At 40.7% G+C, this 18,357-nt stretch overlaps 1 protein-coding gene across 4 annotated transcripts in view; it reads left to right on the top strand.

Moving 5' to 3' along the window:
* Positions 1–18,357, top strand: part of CUL2 (cullin 2) — an 85,845-nt gene that overhangs the window by 45,799 nt on the left and 21,689 nt on the right. For all 4 annotated transcript variants that reach the window (XM_015146738.3, XM_077945018.1, XM_015146739.3 and 1 more), the window contains 5 exon segments: positions 5,417–5,513; positions 5,609–5,719; positions 11,228–11,390; positions 15,608–15,732; positions 18,222–18,329. In XM_015146738.3, the coding sequence (XP_015002224.1) occupies positions 5,417–5,513; positions 5,609–5,719; positions 11,228–11,390; positions 15,608–15,732; positions 18,222–18,329 (604 nt within the window).

Raw genomic sequence — 18,357 nt, 5'->3', positions numbered from 1 at the left:
TAAAATAGCTTTTTTTCAGTTTAAACAGTGTACAAAATATCAATGTTCCTTTTTTATTTTCTTCCTTTTGCCGTAGACTTCCTTTCCCCTCCTTGTAACTTTTGAAAACTGCTTGTACCTTTGTATTTATTTAAGTGCAGTGGTTTCATCTCTTTTGGGGGGAGCTTTGTGTTCCTTTAGGATCATGATGAAAGCTGTGGAGCCTCCCGACATAAAAATGCTTGGTATGCATAGGCACACAAAATTGTTACATAATTTTAAGAAGGTTTATGGAATCCCAAGGCCAGAATTGCTGTTTTTGCATTTACTTAGTGGGTTTCTCTGTCCCCAGTCAATCAGGGAATTGCTTAGCAAATTTTAATCTGAAATAAGTCTCTGCAGTTAATATTTGATGAATCAGTAAAAGTTTTTTATGTTCTGAAGTAATAACTCAAGAGCAAGACAGTCATGACATACACACCCTCTCTCTGTTTCTTACAAGAGTGGTTCTGTTTCAGAACTCTTTTCTGTTCTCTTTATCAATTTGTTTATCCTGTGCCAATGCCTCACTGTGTTTATTATTGTAAGGCTTGCTATCTGGCAAGATAAGTTTGCCCTCCAGAAACCAGAAGTGTTCTTGCTGTTGTTTGGCCCTTTGCTCTTTCACGTAAGTGTTATAGACCCCTTTCCTAAAACAAAATTTTCTGTGGAGACAAGCACAGTGGCTTGTAATGCCAGCACTCTGGGAGGCCGAGGCAGGAGGGTTACTTTAGGCCAGGAGTTTGAGACCAGCCTGGGCAACATGGCAAGAACCTGTCTCTACAAAAATAAAAATAAAATTAGCTGGGTGTGATGGTGTGCACCTGTAGTCCCAGCTACATGGGAGGCTGAGGTGAGAGGATTGCTTGCGCCTCGAGGTAGAGGCTGCAGTGAGCCATGTTCGTGCTGCTGCATTCCAGCCTGGATAGCAGAGACCTTGTCTCAAAAGAAAAAAAAAAATTCTGTGGGATTGATATTGAATTGAATCTATAAGTTAGTTTGAAGAGAGTTTGATATACGTCTTCACAGTATTAAGTCTTCTTCTCTATGAACATAGCATCTTTTTCTGTTTATTATGCCTTCTTTAGTATCTCCTGGTTAACTTTTATAGAGTTTTCTGTAAGGGATTTGTGTGCTTTTTGTTAGATTTATTTCAGGGTACTTGATATTCACTGATACTACAAAAAAGTGTGTTGGTTGTTTTTTTTTTTTGAGGTGGGGAGGCAGAGTCTCGTTCTGTCGCCCAGGCTGGAGTGCAGTGGCACGATCTTGGCTCACTGCAACCTCTGCTTCCCCAGTTCAGGCAATTCTCCTGCCTCAGCCTCCTGAGTAGCTGGGATTACAGACGCCTGCCACAATGCCTAGCTAATTTTTGGTATTTCTTAGTAGAGCCGTGGTTTCGCCATGTTTACCAGGCTGATCTTGAACTCCTGACCTCAGGTGATCTGCTCCCCTCGGCCTCCCAAAGTGCTGGGATTATAGGCATAAGCCACTGTGCCTAGCTTGTTTGTGGATTTTCTAATATTAAACTATGCTTGTATAACTAGGATAAAGGCTAGGTTGATCCTTGTCCATTATAGTTTTTATAGACTGTTGAATTTGATTTGCTGATGCTTTATTTGGATGTTTGCATCTATGCCCATGAGTGGAACTGGCCTGTAATTTTTCTGTCTTGTAATGTCTTTGTCTGGGTTTGGCATCCAGCTTATCCTTGTAGAATGAACTATTGGGTATTTCCCTCTTTTTCTTTTGAGTAGAAAAGTTTGCATACAATTGGGATTATCAGCTTCTTAAATGTTTAGTAAAACTGAAAAACCACCTGTGCCTGGGGCTTCTTTGTAAGATGATTTGTTTGTATAAGATTTTTAACAATGCCTCTGTTATTTCAGATCTTAAGACTAGTCAAACTTGTGTTTCCTCTTAAATCAGTTGTGAATTTTTTTTTTGCAAAATCATTGGGAAGTTGTTGTGTAACAGTGTTCTCTTTTAAAAACTTTATTTGAAGTAATTTTAGATTCATACCCAGGTTCCCCTAATGTTACAACTGTTAGTATATTTATGAAAATGGGTATATCATTATTAACTAAAACTACAGTTTATTTGCATTTGCTTTTGCACTGATGTTCTCGTTCAATCCAGATCACAAAATCACATTTAGCTATTATGTCTCTATTCTGTGGAAACCTTTCCTTTCATATATGACCATAAAAATGTTAAAGAGTAGTGGTCAGATATTTATAGAATGTCCCTCAATTTTGTTTTTTGTGATGTTTTCTTATGATTAGACTGAGACTATGGATTTTTGGAAAAATACCAGAAGGTAATGTACCCTTCTTATCAGATTATATCAAGGAATAGATGGTGTCAACATGACTTCTCATTGGTGATAACTTTGATCACGATGATTTGGCGAAGACATTGTTTTCATTTTCACCTGGAATAATGTCTTCCTTTCATTCATAATATTGCGTATTCACATTTTCTTTTTTTGATCACTTTTATTAGAGGCGTATATATTTTGTTGGATTTTATTCCCCCTAAAGAACTAACTTTGGCTTTATTTTTTATTTTTTATATTTGTTTTATTTATTTATTTTGAGACGGCGTTTCACTCTTGTCGCCTGGGGTGGAGTGCAATGGCGTGATCTCAGCTCACTGCAGTCTCCACCTCCCAGGTTCAAGCAATTCTCCTGCTTCAGCCCCCTGAGTAAGTGGGATTATAGGCGCCCGCCACCACGCCCAGCTAACTTTTGTATTTTTAGTAGAGATGGGGTTTCACCAGGTCGGCCCGGCTGGTCTCGAACTCCTGGCCTCAAATGATCTGCCTCCCAAAGTGCTGGGTTTACAGGAGTGAGCCACCGTGCGCAGCCCTAACTTTGATTTTAAATGATCTCTAGTATGTTGTTGTTTTCTCTTTCATTATTCTGCTCTTATTTTTTTTCTTTCCTTCTTCTGGGAGACACGTGTTTTTAGATTAGACTGAAATAGGTGCAGAACCCTTGGAGGGGGAGACATTTAGAAATCTTTAACCAAATTATTTTTTATTGTAATCTAATGTATTCACTCACAGAATTGAGCAACTATCATAGAGAATTAAGCAAATATGGAGGTTGAGGTAGGGTTTCTGATGTGAGTCACATCTTTCTTTTATAGTGAATAGAATTCTGGATATTTAAAATTGTTTTCTAGGTGGGAATGTCTGTTAAAGGAAATAAAGAAGTTAGTAATTTAGTCAGCATATTATAGAACTGCTTGTTAGAGCTATCGATCATTTTGTTCTTCTTTATTACCTGGAAAATTTTATCAAGATATGCTGCTTCTCTCCTGCTGTTTAGTTACCCAATGGTAAGTTCATATAGGAAAAGCAAAATAAATGTTTATTTCTTTCCTTTTTAATAACCCAGTTTTTTGGGGTTTTTTGTTTTGTTTTGTTTGAGATGGAGTCTTGCTCTGTCACCCAGGCTAGAGTGCAGTGGCACGACCTTGGCTCACTGTAACTTCCTCCTCCCAGGTTCCAGCAATTCTCCTGCCTCAGCCTCTTGAGCAGCTGGGATTATAGACATGCACCACCAAGCCCAGCTAATTTTTGTATTTTTAGTAGAGACTGGGTTTCACCATGTTGGCCAGGCTGGTCTCCAACTCCTGACCTCAGGTGATCTGCCCACCTCGGCCTCCCAAAGTCCTGGGATTACAGGCGTGAGCCACTGCACCTGGCTGACCAGTTAGCTTTTTAAACTTTACCAGAATGAACTCAGACTTAAACTAGTGAGGCCTACCTCACTTTATTAAACTCTTCTCCTAGTGGCGTATATTAGGTTCCTTCCAGTTTTTCCACTAACACCACTCTTTTTTCTGTTGTGCACGTATGCAGATGTTTGCTTGGGGTCATAGAGTATGTATACTTAGAGTTTTGCCAGTATGTCCTCCAAAGTATCTGTTCTTCCACCACAAGCAGAACATGAGAAAACAGTTCAGATCAGTATTACACCAGATTGAACGTGGGCTTATGTAAGGTCACACATGTGACTCAAGCCAAGGAAATGAGCTCACATGTGTGACCTTATTGTATGAACTAATCAGCAATATCAAGATATCAGGATTCTCTATGAATGACAGAATTACTGTAGCCATGTTAATTCATGTCCAAAAAAAGTTTCCCAGAATATCAAAAGAATCAAAGAGGACTAGAGGGCCTCAGAGGCAGGGAAGGACTCTAGTATGTAAAGGTGATTGCCTGGATGCTTTTCCTTGATGCCTTTCTTAAATGATAGAAAATTCTTACATCCTATATAAAGAGCAAGAAGCTCTTACTAGGGAATGATAATAATGTGTTTTCTGTTGCTCTCTTTGTGACATTAATGCAAAGAAGAAATTATTTTAAAGTAGGTTGGAAGAGTGCGTGTAGTGAGATAAAACATAATGATTTGATTTGAGCATTGGTACTAGGGTCAAAAAAATCCCAATTTAGAGCTAGATTATTTTACTATGGCTTTAAACAAACTTTTTTTTCTATTTTATTTTTCTTTTTAAAAAAATTTTTGAGACAGGGTCTTACTCTGTCACCCAGGCTGAAGTGCGGTGGTGCAATCATGGCTCACTGTAGCCTCAACTCCTCCTGGGCTCAAACGATCCTCCCACCTCAGCCTCCAGAGTAGCTGGGACCACAGGCATGTGCCACTGTGCAAGGCTAAGTTGTTGTTTTTTTTTTTTTTTTTTTTTTTTGTATGGGGTCTCCTATGTTGCCCAGGCTAGTCTCAAACTCAGGACTCAAGGGATCCTCCTACCTCAGCCTCCAGAGTAGCTGGTCCACAGGTGCGTGCCATCGTGCATGGCTAATATTTTTTTCCGAATGAGGTCTCGCTGTGTTGCCCAGACTGCTCACAAACTCAGGACTCAAGGGATCCTCCCACCTTGGCCTCCCAAAGTGTTGTGATTACAGGCGTGAGCCACGGTGCCTGGCTCTATTTCATATTCCTTTAATCAGAAAATCTAACATTCACCTACATGTCTTAATATGATTAAGACATTGTAGTTTGTAGTGAGTGAAATTCAAGCATTCTTAACCAGCAGTATTAAAGTTTTGAATTGATGGGCTCGTATCTACTTTGTTAAAATTAAAGAAGTGTTATCTTAGTACTGGCATAGTATCTCGAACTTTACAATCAGTTTTCCTTTTATTTCTCGAAATGACATCTAATGTCTACGGTTAATAACTATCATGAATATTATCTCAGCTGTAATATGAAAAAAATCGTTAAGATTCATGCATGTACCTTTTTATAGTTCTTTACACTTTGATTAGACCAATGGAATAAGGAGCCATATTTTGGCATACTTTGGTATATTTCCATAGATAATTTATATTCTGAAGAATATTTTGTGTTATGCCTTGTTTTAGTGATCGTGGTGGAGAAGACCCAAACCAGAAAGTAATCCATGGGGTTATTAACTCCTTTGTTCATGTTGAACAGTATAAGAAAAAATTCCCCTTAAAGGTAAACAGCCTCCTTTAAAAATATAAATAATCAGACTTAATTTTTTAAACTGCTTGTTCTAATTTCTTCTAATATGATGTAATTGATTTATTCAGTTTTATCAGGAAATCTTTGAGTCTCCCTTTCTGACTGAAACAGGAGAGTATTATAAACAAGAAGCTTCAAATTTATTACAAGAATCAAACTGCTCACAGTATATGGAAAAGGTAAGAAATAAAACATACTAAATACGTTTGTCTATTTTTGTATCTGGCCTGGTTTTATTTAACATCATTCTTTGTTTTTGGGGGTTTTTTGGTGGAAAAAGATTGTTTATTTAATCATTAGCTCTGAGTTACAGTTATTATACAATATCGTTGTTAAGTCATTGCTCTTGTTGTAACATTTTCCTGAGAAAACAGTACCCTTCCAGTTTTCGTCATAACTGATACTTTTTGATAAATCCTGACTGCCTGGTTTGGTTGTCCTTGAAATTAATATATATGCACATTCTTGGCAGAATAATAAACTGGATTTCATGCTTAGTGGTTTGTTTAGAGAATAGGATAAGTGCAGAAGCTCTGTGTTGAGGATTTTTTCTTCCTTTAAAATGAGAGGAAAAATATGAGGGAAAATATAGTAATGTCTAGAATGACATTTGGATAAGTCACTCTTTTGGTCTGTTAAGTTCTTGGAAAGCTGAGAGACAACCCCACATGAGGTTTTTTTTTTTTTTTTGGAGACATGGTCTTGCTCTGATGCCCAGACTAGAGTACAGTGGCTTGATCTCATGGCTCCCAGACTCAAGTGGTCCTCCTGTCTCAGCCTACCAAGTAGCTGGGACTACAGGCACACACCACCACGCCCAGCAACTTTTAAAATTTGTTATAGAGATGGGGTCTCGCTATGTTGCCCAGGCTGGTCTCAGAACTCCTCAACTCAAGCAGTCTTCCCGCCTCAGCCTCCCAAAGTGCTGGGATTATAGAAGTGAGCCATTGCACCCAGCCAAGAAATTTTAATTGATCACTAAATCAGTACATATTGGTTATCATATGTTAAATTCCATTTATATTTTCTCAGTAGTAGAAGAAAAAAAAGTGATCATACAAATTAAATCACCATATATAAGAGATATTAGAATTTCTAGCCATGTTTTTTTATCTGCAGTGTTGTATTTCAAGCATTTTATTTTGGATGATTTGTGTTAGTTTATGTAGCCAGGAAAGGTCAAGTAGTGTAAGTGGATGAGCTGTCGTCCTACATCTGTAGGCCACAAGTTACAAAGCATCAGTGCTTACTGATACACTGTTCTGTCGTCCACAAAGCCCAGATCTAAAGGTCTTAGTTGTTTGACTCTCTTCCTGCTTTTGTTACTAATTAGCTCTGTCCCCTGAGCAAATTATCTGGAACTTTCCCGCCATCAATTAAGTTCAGGTTATACTAGATCAGTGGTTCTAAGCTCTTAGCCCTTATTGCACCTTAGATCTTGTTGAAATCTCTAGATCCAGCCCTAAGAATCGCACACAGATTATCTGTGATACATACACTTTGCTCTATCTGGCTCTCAAAAAGATGCCACTGGCAAGTGCTGGCAGTAGCCCAGATGTCTGTCAGAAGTTGAAAGGATAAGCAAAATGTGACACGTACGTCCTTTGGAATATTATTCATCCCGTGTAGTGAAAAACTCTCAAACCATGTTTTTTCCTCTGCTCTGACATCGCAGCAACGATCATCAGCACAGAAGGCTTCTGTAAACAAAGTTGTGGCTCTTTTCTCCCACACACCAAGCAGCAGACACCAGCCAGGTGTCCTCCAGTTCAACTCTAACACCATCTGCTTGAGATAGTGGCCGATCGCACAGATTGGGGGCTGAGTCTCCAAGACTGCCCTGCACACCCCCAGACACCAGTCACAAGTCTGGGCCTCCAGACTACTGACTGACTGGCTTTCAAGTTGAGGTCCTACAATACACTCTGGGTTCCATTAATTTGCTAGAGCAGCTTACAGAACTTAGGGAAACACTCAGTGTTTACTAGTTTATTAAGAAGGATATTTTAAAGGATATAATTAAACAACCACTTGAGGAGATACATAGGGCAAGGTCTGAAATCATCCCCAAGTGCAGGAGCTTCTGTCCCTGTGGAACCGAGTCTTCTTTGATTTTTGTGGAAGCTTCATGATGTCAGTAGTCTTTCCCCCAGCTTATAGGTTGGGGCTTTCTCTGGGGAGGGTCTTATGACCCACAGTCAGAAAGGTAGGGCAAGATTAGAGTCCTGCCTTGAGGCAGATGAAAGGAGAGTAGGAGAGAAATTCTGTTTCCTGAGACCTAACACACTCAACATTATAACTAAAGACTAACTAGGGCTAAGGGAGTTATCAACCAGGAACCACAGAAGAAAACCAATGTACATGTGTATCACAATACCACACAGTCTTAAAAAAGGATTGAAATTATGATACTTGATACAACATGAATGAACCATGAAAATGTTATGCTAAGTGAAAAAAACCAGACACAAAGGGGCAAATATTCTGTGGTTCAATTTATAGGAAATATCTAGAACAGACAAATTCAAAAGGACAGAAAGTAGATTAGAAGTTATCAGGGGAGGAAGATGTGGGGATTTGTTACTTAATGGTTATAAAGTTTCTGATGGGGTAATGAAAAATATTTGGAAGCAGACAATGGGGGTAGTTGCACAACACAGTGAAAGTTATTTAATGCCACTGAATTGCCCATGTAAAAATGGCTAATGTAAATTTTATTATCTATGTTTTTACCACAGTTTAAAAGCACTGATAATGTAATATACCAAAACCACTGAATTTCACACTTTAAATGGGTGGATTATATAATATGTAAATTACATCTCAAGGTGTTAAAAGGGAGAGAGGGGCATTGGAATAAATTATGTTTGGAAAAGAGTGTTTATTAGAAAAGCTTATTTCAGGCCGGGCATGGTGGCTCAGACCTGTAATCGCAGCACTTTGGGAGGCTGAGGCGGGCAGATTACGTGAGTCCAGGAGTTCAAGACAAGCCTGGGCAACGTGGCAAAACCCCATCTCTACAAAAAGTTAAAAAACTAGCCACGCATGGTGGCGTGGTCATCTGGTCCTAGCTCTTGGGACGCTGAAGTGGGAAGATCACTTGAGCCCGAGAGGCGTAAGTTGCAGTGAGCCAAGATTGTACCACTGCCCTCCTGCCTGGGCGACAGAGCGAGATCCTGTCTGACAAAAAAAGAAAGAAAAAGAAAAGCTCATTTCAGGAAATAATGTTGGACCATATTAGCTTCAAGGGCAAAATCCTGGACTTTGTTCTCCATTTAGTTAATTGGGAAATGAGTCAGTACAGCCTTCCTGCCTCCCTTGCTGCCTTCCTCTAGCTTTGGCCTTTCTTTCCCCCAGCGGTTTTACAGCTGTTTGAAGCCCTGCACTGGGGCAGTCCAACTTTGTCAACGTTTCTCTTGATATGCACCTCTCTCCCCTAAGTTATCAGTTTTATTTTTTCCTTCTTTCATCCTCTTCCACCTCTCTCAGACCCACTGTAATTCCTGTTGCATTAAGTTAATTTTAGCAAGCAGGTTAAAGTCACTGTAGTATGCTCTGAATGACTAATAGGCTTAATCCTTTTTATTTGTTATAAAAATAGCCCTTAAAGGATTTATTGTTAACCAAAGTGCCTTTCTTAGCTGATGTGATATGTGGTGAACACTTTTGTCCTCTAGACGAGGTGTCCGACCCCCAGGCTGAGGACTAGTACTGACCTGTGGCCTGTTAGGAACCGGGGAGGACCAGTACTGACCTGTGGCCTGTTAGGAACCTGGCCGCACAGCAGGGAGTGAGCAGCCCCTGTGTGAGCAGCCACTGTGTGAGCATTACCTACCGCCTGAGCTCCGCCTCCTGTCACAGCAGCAGCATTAGATTCTCATAGATTCTCACAGGAGTGTGAACCCTATTGTGAACTCTGCATGCGAGGGGTCTAGGTTGTGCGCTCTTTAGAAGAATCTAATGCCTGAGGATCTGAGGTGGAATACTTCATCTGGAAGCCACCTGCCCCCAACAATGCCACCCCCACTCCGTCTGTGGAAAAAATGTCTTCCACCAAACCAGTCCCTGGTGGCTAAAAGATTAGGGACCGCTGCTCTAGACCCCTTCTTGCCCAACCTGAGTCTATGACTTTGCCCTGAACTCCTGGCTTCAAAGGGTCGCACAATAAGAAAGACAGGACTATGGGACCCTGCTGTCTAGAGCCTCATTTTTATTGAAAATTTCTGATATGCTTTCCAGGAATGATTTTCACTCCTTGTGCCCAGGCCAACTCAGCAGCACTCTCCAAAGTGCCAGGTGTATGTAGTTTCCCGGACACACTTAATTTCAGAAACTCTAATTACACAGCTTCATGTTACAGAGTGTTTCCAAGCCTGTGCGTTTGTCTGTGTATATATTGTTGGTTTGTCTTGAGACAGAAATTAGTCAAATTCTTTGGTTATTTTCCTTATTGGCTAGTTTTTGTTAATATTAAACAGTGTTATTTGTAGCTCAGCACTTTACGTAGGATAAACTTTAATAAGTCTTGATTGACACACTTGACTATGACTAAATGTATATTTACTTTCAACATTTTTATTTTTTATTTTTATTTTATTTTTATTTATTTATTTTTTGAGACAGAGCCTCGCTCTTATTGCCTAGGCTAGAGTGCAGGGGCGCGATGTCGGCTCACTGCAACCTCCTCCTCCCGGGTTCAAGCAGTTTTCCTGCCTCAGCCTCCCGAGTAGCTGGGTACTACAGGCACCTGCCACCTCGCCTGGCTGATTTTTTGTATTTTTGTAGAGACAGGGTTTCACCATGTTGACCAGGTTGGTCTCAAACTCCTGACCTCATGTGATCCGCCTGCCTCGGCCTCCCAAAGTGCTAGGATTACAGGCATGAGCCACCTTACCTGGCCTTATTTTTATTTTTTTGAGACAGCATCTCTCTCTGTCACACAGGCTGAAGTGCAGTGGTGCAATCTCGGCTCACTGCAACCCCCGCCTCCCGGGATGAAGTGATTCTCCTGCCCCAGCCTCCTGAGGAGCTGGGATTACAGGCATGCCCAGCTAATTTTTATATTTTTAGTAGAGACGGGGTTTCGCCATATTGGCCATGCGGGTCTTATACTCCTGACCTCAGGTGATCCACCTGTCTTGGCCTCCCAAAGTGCTGGGATTACAGGTGTGAGCCACCGTGTCTGGCTCCTACTTTCAAAAGTTTTAATGAAATCTTTAATATGATAGTTAACTATCATGCACATACAGTTCCATTTACAAGAAGAGAAACCAATGTAAAATAATTAGATTCATCTACTTGATCTCAATATAATTTATTTTTTAATTTGATAGTTATTCATACAGAGATCACCTGTTCTGATTTTTAATCATCTGTACCCACTTTTCCTGTTACATGTTATGTTGTCCATGTAATTGGATGATGGTGTAGGTAAATGAAGACAAAATGCAGACTCTTTAACTTTAGTTCTTGCTTATAAGACTGGTGGAATGTAGATGACAGCTAGTAGCTTAAATAAAAATTTGAAATGATTTATGGAATGTGGGTTTAAATTGCTTATGTAACCCTTATTACCTTTGCCATGTTTAATTTAGCCATTAAAATTTGGCCGAGTTACTTGCTGATATTACAGATTTTTCCTCATAGTAAAACTTTGTGTTCATGACTGTAAGAATATATTTCTGTAGGTTCTAGGTAGACTAAAAGATGAAGAAATTCGATGTCGAAAATACCTACATCCAAGTTCATATACTAAAGTGATTCATGAATGTCAGCAACGAATGGTAGCAGACCACTTACAGTTTTTACATGCAGAATGTCATAATATCATTCGACAAGAGAAAAAAAATGGTAAGTTTCTACCAAACGTGAGTAGAAATTAAATTATACATCTACCTTTTATATCATCTTCCAGTCACCGTTGGTTTAATGCATATTTTAGTAACAGTCTTTAAAATATTTTTTTTTTTTTTTTGAGACGGAGTCTCACGCTGTTGCCCAGGCTGGAGTGCAGTGGCGCGATCTCGGCTCACTGCAAGCTCCGCCTCCCGGGTTCCTGCCATTCTCCTGCCTCAGCCTCCTGAGTAGCTAGGACTACAGGCGCCCGCCACCGCGCCCGGCTAATTTTTTGTATTTTTAGTAGAGACGGGGTTTCACTGTGGTCTCGATCTCCTGACCTTGTGATCCGCCCGCCTCGGCCTCCCAAAGTGCTGGGATTACAGGCTTGAGCCACCGCGCCCGGCTCTTTAAAATATTTTAAATAAACTTTGACAGATTATTCGGAGTCTCGCTCTGTCGCCCAGGCTGGAGTGCAGTGGCGCGATCTCGGCTCACTGCAAGCTCCGCCTCCCGGGTTCCCGCCATTCTCCTGCCTCAGCCTCCCGAGTAGCTGGGACTACAGGCGCTGCCACCACGCCCGGCTAATTTTTTTGTATTTTTAGTGGAGACGGGGTTTCATTGTGTTAGCCAGGATGGTCTCGATCTCCTGACCTCGTGATCCGCCCGTCTCGGCCTCCCAAAGTGCTGGGATTACAGGCTTGAGCCACCGCACCCGGCCTGGGCAAGTGTTTTCAAAGAGTGTTCTAAAATCAGAAGAAAAAGTGGGAAATTGTGTTTATACATTTTTATATATTACAAGAGCTAATTTCCTCAGTACATTTAGAATTCCTGATAAACAGTAGGAACAAAGACAAAGACTATAAAAAGGAAATACAAATATTATATAACAAAAGTAATCATTTATATAACATGAAAAATCAGCAATATCTGATTTTATTTTATTTTATTTTTGAGACAGAGTCTCACTCTGTCACCCAGGCTGGAGTGCAGTGATGCGATCTTGGCTCACTGCAACCTCTGCCCCCTGGATTCAAATGATTCTCCTGCCTCAGACTCCTGAGTAGCTGGGATTACAGGCGTGCATCACCACACCTGGCTAATTTTTTTGTATTTTTATTAGAGACAGGGTTTCACCATGTTGGTCAGGCTGGTCTCAAACTCCTGACCTCATGATCTGCCTGCCTTAGCCTCCCAAAGTGCTGGAATTACAGGCTTGAGCCACCGCGCCCAGCCTCTTTGATTTTTTTTTAAAAAACAAAAAACATGCATTAATTTTATAAGGAGGAAAGATAATATGTATGTTTTATTTAATTAATTTATTTTTTTGAGATGGAGTCTCGCTCTGTCACCTAGGCTGGAGTGCAATGGCACAGTCTCGGCTCACTGCAACCCCCGCCTCCCAGGTTCAAGCAATTCTGCCTCAGGCTCCCGAGTAGCTAGGATTGCAGGTGCCTGCCACCACACCCGACTAATTTTTGTATTTTTAGTAGAGATAGCGTTTTTTAAGTAGAGATAGCATTTCACCATGTTGGCCTCCTGGTCTCGAGCTCCTGACCTCAGATGATCCACTTGCCCCAGCCTCCCAAAGTGCTGGGATTACAGGTGTGAGTCACCGCGCCTGGCCATTAATCAGGTTTTTTGTTTTTGTTTTTGTTTTTTTCTTCTTGAGATGGAGTCCCGCCCTGTCACCCAGGCTGGAGCGCAGTGGCGCGATCTTGGCTCACTGTAACCTCTACCTCCCGGGTTCAAGAGAGTCCCCTGCCTCAGACTCCCGAGTAGCTGGGACTACAGGCATCTGCCCCCACACCTGGCTAATTTTTGTATTTTTAGTAAAGATGGGGCTTCACTATGTTGGTCAGGCTGGTCTCAAACTCCTGAGCTCGTGATCCGCCCGCCTCCGCCTCCCAAAGTGCTGAGATTATAGACGTGAGCCACCGCACCCGGCCCCGTGTTTTTTAAAGCAACATTGATTTCGTAGACCCAGGACAATGTAGTCAAAACACAATAATTTTTTTTAATTCCGGAAGTCACTGTCTTGAAGAGTATGATGGAAAGACTTTAATGGCCAGCAAGACTAATTGTAAAACCTATAGTAATTAAGACAGTGAGGCATTGGCACAAGGACAGACAGATATCACAATAAAATAAGAGACCCCAGAACAACCCATGCATATGTGGCCACTTGATGTAAGGCCAAGGTGGCGCTGCAGAGCAGCAGGTAGAAGATGGTGTTTTCAGCACACATTGCTCAGTCAATTGGATGTCCATTTCGGAAGAAAATGAAATTTGATCACTACGTCAGATACCATATACAAAATCCATTCACTAGAGTTTTTATCTAAATGTACAAGGTAAAAAAAATAACACTTTTAGAAGATAATATCGGAGAATATCTTCATAACCTTGAGATAGGGAAAGATATTTTAAATAGGACACAAAAAGCCCTAACCACAAAGGAACAATTGATCCAGTGAACTACATTAAAATGAAAAACTTTGGATTATTAAAAGGCCATTAAGAGGGAGGAAGATTGCTTGAGCTCAGGAGTTCAAGACCAGCCTGGGCAACATGACAATATCCCATCTCTGCAAAAAAATACAAGCATTAGCCAGGTGGGGTGGTGTGCACCTGTGGTCCCATCTACTTGGGAGGCTGAGGTGGGAGGATCACTCATGCCTGGAAGGTGGTGGTTGCAGTGAGCCGAGATCCTGCCAGAGCACTCCAGCCTGGGTGACAGAGTGAGACCCTGTCTCAAAAAAAAAAAAAAAAAAAAAAAGCCATGAAAACCACTGGATCATCAGAAGACACTTATAGGGTAATGTAGCTGCAATAGCAAAGATTTATATCCAAAATATAAAATGGCCAAAAAACAGACACTGCAGAATAGAAGATACCCAGATGGCCAATAAACATAAAAAGAAATGTGAAGCAGCAGGAGCTTTTCGAACACTGAAGTGAGAGTATAAATTGATGCAACTACTTTGGGAAACTGGCATTGACCGCTAAGTGGGATATATTATGCATATTTTATGATCCAGCAGTTCTACTCCTAAACGTATAACCACCCCACCGTACCTTCTGACCGCCAGTGCCTGGACATATGTACAAAAAGACTTACAGGAATGTTCATATTATTAGTATTTGTAATAGCTCCGTAAACTGGAACGGCTCAAATGTCCAGTAACTGTAGAATAGTACAGTATATTCATACAATGGAATATTATAAAGGAGTGGAAATGAACAAATTAAAGCCAGGTACAACAACATAGATGATCCTTATACACATTTTGTTGAACACAAGAAGCCAGTTGTGAAAGAATTGTGTGATCCCATTTTTATATATAGTTCAAACTCATCTGTGATTTAGAAGTCACAGCAGTGGTTACCTTTGCAGAGGAGCAAGAGTGTGTGATTGGAAGGAGGCATGAAGGGGACTCCTGGGTGTAGGTAATGCCTATTTCTTATCCTGCGTGTGATTACATAGGTGTGTTGTGTGTTCACTTGTAATAATTCAGTAAGATACACACTTATGGTTTGTATACTTTTCTCTGTATGTATGATGCTTTAATAAAACATTTAAAATAAAACCTACTACACTGAGAGATCATTATTTACCTCCCAGTGTTAGAGATCAAAATGTTTGGTAACACATTGTTGGCAAAGGAACTCTCTGCTGTTGGCAGCTGTGGTTAGAAGGATCTGTCTACAAGATTAAACTTTGACACAGTAACCTCACTTTTTTGGGAATTTATATTGCATATATTCTTGCTCATGTATAAGATTATTGATTGTAACATTGCAATATCAAGAGACTGGAAACCACCTAAATTTCCATTAGTTGTTAAGAAATTATAATATATCCACATAATGGAGTACTGTGCAGCTGTAAAATACATAGAAATGCTTTGTGTACTGATAGGAAAAGACTACTAAGTTAAAATGTGTTCTGAAGCTACAAATAATATACAAAATACAGTACACTGTATTAAAAGGGGCAAAGGGAAGAATATATGTATTCACTTGAATTTGCACAAGATATCTTTGGGAAGATGTTAAATAACCACATCCCTTTCCTGTGGGGAGAGGGGCTTGGGTGGCTGGGAGGTGGGCATGGGGGGCTTTTCTCTGGGTACTCTGCACTTGGATTGTATTCCTGCACTTGGATCCATATATTACCTAATAAATGAAAATATTTAGGAGTTAATCCTCAGATGTCTTTTTCCTCTCAGACATGGCAAATATGTACGTCTTACTCCGTGCTGTGTCCACTGGTTTACCTCATATGATTCAGGAGCTACAAAACCACATCCATGATGAGGGCCTTCGAGCAACCAGCAACCTTACTCAGGAAAATGTGAGTTGTGTGGGGAACTGCAGTGTTTTCCTCCTAATCAGATCCATCGTGGAGTCTTTCCTTTGACTTTACTATTTTGAAAGATGAAAGAAAAAGTCTTACCATGCCAACAAAAGAAATGTCTTTATTCAAATGTTTTAAACCTAGAGCTTGTTGGACTCATTTTGGAATTATCAAATTATTAGAAAGCTATTGATGAGATAGGCTGCTGCTTAGCCATACGGAGGTGTCCATTGAACAGTTGTTAACTTTTCACAGAAAAATAAGCTTGCCATTTCTAAGTAACTGTGTTTTTCTGTAATTGGCGTTGATAACATTGTTTGTTGTCATGGTAGTAGTATTAATCAGCGGTAATATAGACAACTTGTAATTTTCCTCCTTTCCATATTCTGTGAATTTGGTTGTCTAGTAAGCAAATTTAGATTCAAATAATCTTCTGTAAGTATATGCTTGCTGCCCCAAATACCGGAAACAATAACCCTCGTGTCCCTAATACTCATCTTCCTTGAGTACTTTACCAATCACATGACTGTAACAGTTTGTCTTTCCTATCACCAAATCTTGTTATTACTGGTGACGGTTGATGAGCAAGAGAGACGTAACTTCAACTGTTACTATCTCTTCTTAAGTAGAGCTGTTTGACTTAATCTGTAAGGTAGTATCTGTCACGCCTGTAATCCCAGCACTTTGGGAGGCCGAGGCGGGCGGATCACGAGGTCAGGAGATGGAGACCATCCTGGCTAACACGGTGAAACCCCATCTCTACTAAAAATACAAAAAATTAGCCGGGCATGTTGGCGGGCGCCTGTAGTCCCAGCTACTCAGGCGGCTGAGGCGGGAGAATGGCGTGAACCCGGGAGGCGGAGCTTACAGTGAGCCAAGATCACACCACTGCACTCCAGCCTGGGTGACTGCACAAGACTCCGTCTCAAAAAAAAAAAAAAAAAGATAGTATCTGTGTGTATGTGTGTAGCCGTCACTGTTCAGGAGCACTTTTTAGAGGCTGTTACCTTAGCGACAGATTGGTCTTTGGCAAGTAATAATTTTTAGTTTTTATGTTCTGCCACAATCATGTGTAAGTTTACTATTTTTTAATTTCTTCAAATTCCTTTTACCACAGTTTTCTATTTTTGTAGAACTATTAGTTTGTATTATGCAGATTTATTACTCTGTATTATTTGTCAAACTTACTAGTTTATGTTATTACGTTTATAGATTCCATGTCCAATGACATGGGGCATAGAAGCATAGAATTTTGTGTCAAGGCTGGGAGATGGAAACATAAGTGAATACATTTGTAGTAGACTCAAATCCAGCTGACTTAGTTAAGTCTTAGGTAGTAATTTCTTCATGGTTATCTCCATTAAGAGGGAAAACTCACTTTTGCACTATTAGGTATTTCTTCTCTCTGAGATGTGAGGGATTGTCTTGCTGAGTTCAAGGGGTCTCTGTTCTCAGGGTTACTGGCTTTTTAACTCTCCTCTCTCTCAGCCTTCAGTGACTTTGCAGGCAGTCTTTGCTTATATAAGCCTCTATGAAAGTGATAGACCTGGTAATTCAGGTCTTGTTATCCTTAAGTTATTCCAACACAGTAGAAAAGTATGCTTTTGGTGGGTTCTTCTGGCAGGTACTAGACAGTCTATGACATTAGCTTGTTGTGTTGAATGACAAGCTATTTTCTTTCTTTTTTGTTGTTTTTTTGTTTGTTTGTTTTTTCTGAGACGGAGTCTTGCTCTGTCGCCCAAGCTGGAATGCAGTGGTGCGATCTCTGCTCACTGCAACCTCCACCTCCCTGGTTCAAGTAATTCCCCTGCCTCAGCTTCCCGAGTAGCTGGGATTACAGGCGCATGCCACCACGCCTGGCTAATTTTTTTGTATTTTTAGTAGAGACAGGGTTTCACCATGTTGGCCACACTAGTCTCGAACTCCTGACCTCAGGCAATCCCCCTGCCTCCCAAAGTGCTGGGATTATAGGCGTGAGCCACCACGCCCGGCTGACAAGCTATTTTCTTTCTTTTTTTTTTTTTTTTTTTTTGAGACGGAGTCTCCCTGTGTTGCCCAGGTTGGAGTGCAGTGGCCGGATCTCAGCTCACTGCAAGCTCCGCCTCCCGGGTTTACGCCATTCTGCCTCAGCCTCCCGAGTAACTGGGACTACAGGCGCCCGCCACTTCGCCCGGCTAGTTTTTTTGTATTTTTTTTTGTAGAGACGGGGTTTCACCGTGTTAGCCAGGATGGTCTCGATCTCCTGACCTCGTGATCCACCCGTCTCGGCCTCCCAAAGTGCTGGAATTACAGGGTTGAGCCACCGCGCCCGGCCGACAAGCGATTTTCAACACCAAAGTTTTAAATTTTTAAAACCACTTTCTGAGAAGTGTGCATGTGTAAAACATAATTTCCTTGAGGAAAAATTTACTCAAGTCTAATAAACCTAGTAGTTTGTACTTGAACCTTTTAAAATGTGGTTTTGTACTTATATTTCATGTTTTTAGATGCCAACACTATTTGTGGAGTCAGTTTTGGAAGTACATGGTAAATTTGTTCAGCTTATCAATACTGTTTTGAATGGTGATCAGCACTTCATGAGTGCGTTGGATAAGGTAAGTTTTAAATACGTATATACTATAT

Source organism: Macaca mulatta, chromosome 9 (assembly GCF_049350105.2).
Source record: "Macaca mulatta isolate MMU2019108-1 chromosome 9, T2T-MMU8v2.0, whole genome shotgun sequence".
Lineage (NCBI taxonomy): Eukaryota > Metazoa > Chordata > Mammalia > Primates > Cercopithecidae > Macaca > Macaca mulatta.
The sequence above is the reverse complement of the archived record's forward strand: the minus strand, read 5'-3'. Positions and strand labels throughout refer to the sequence as shown.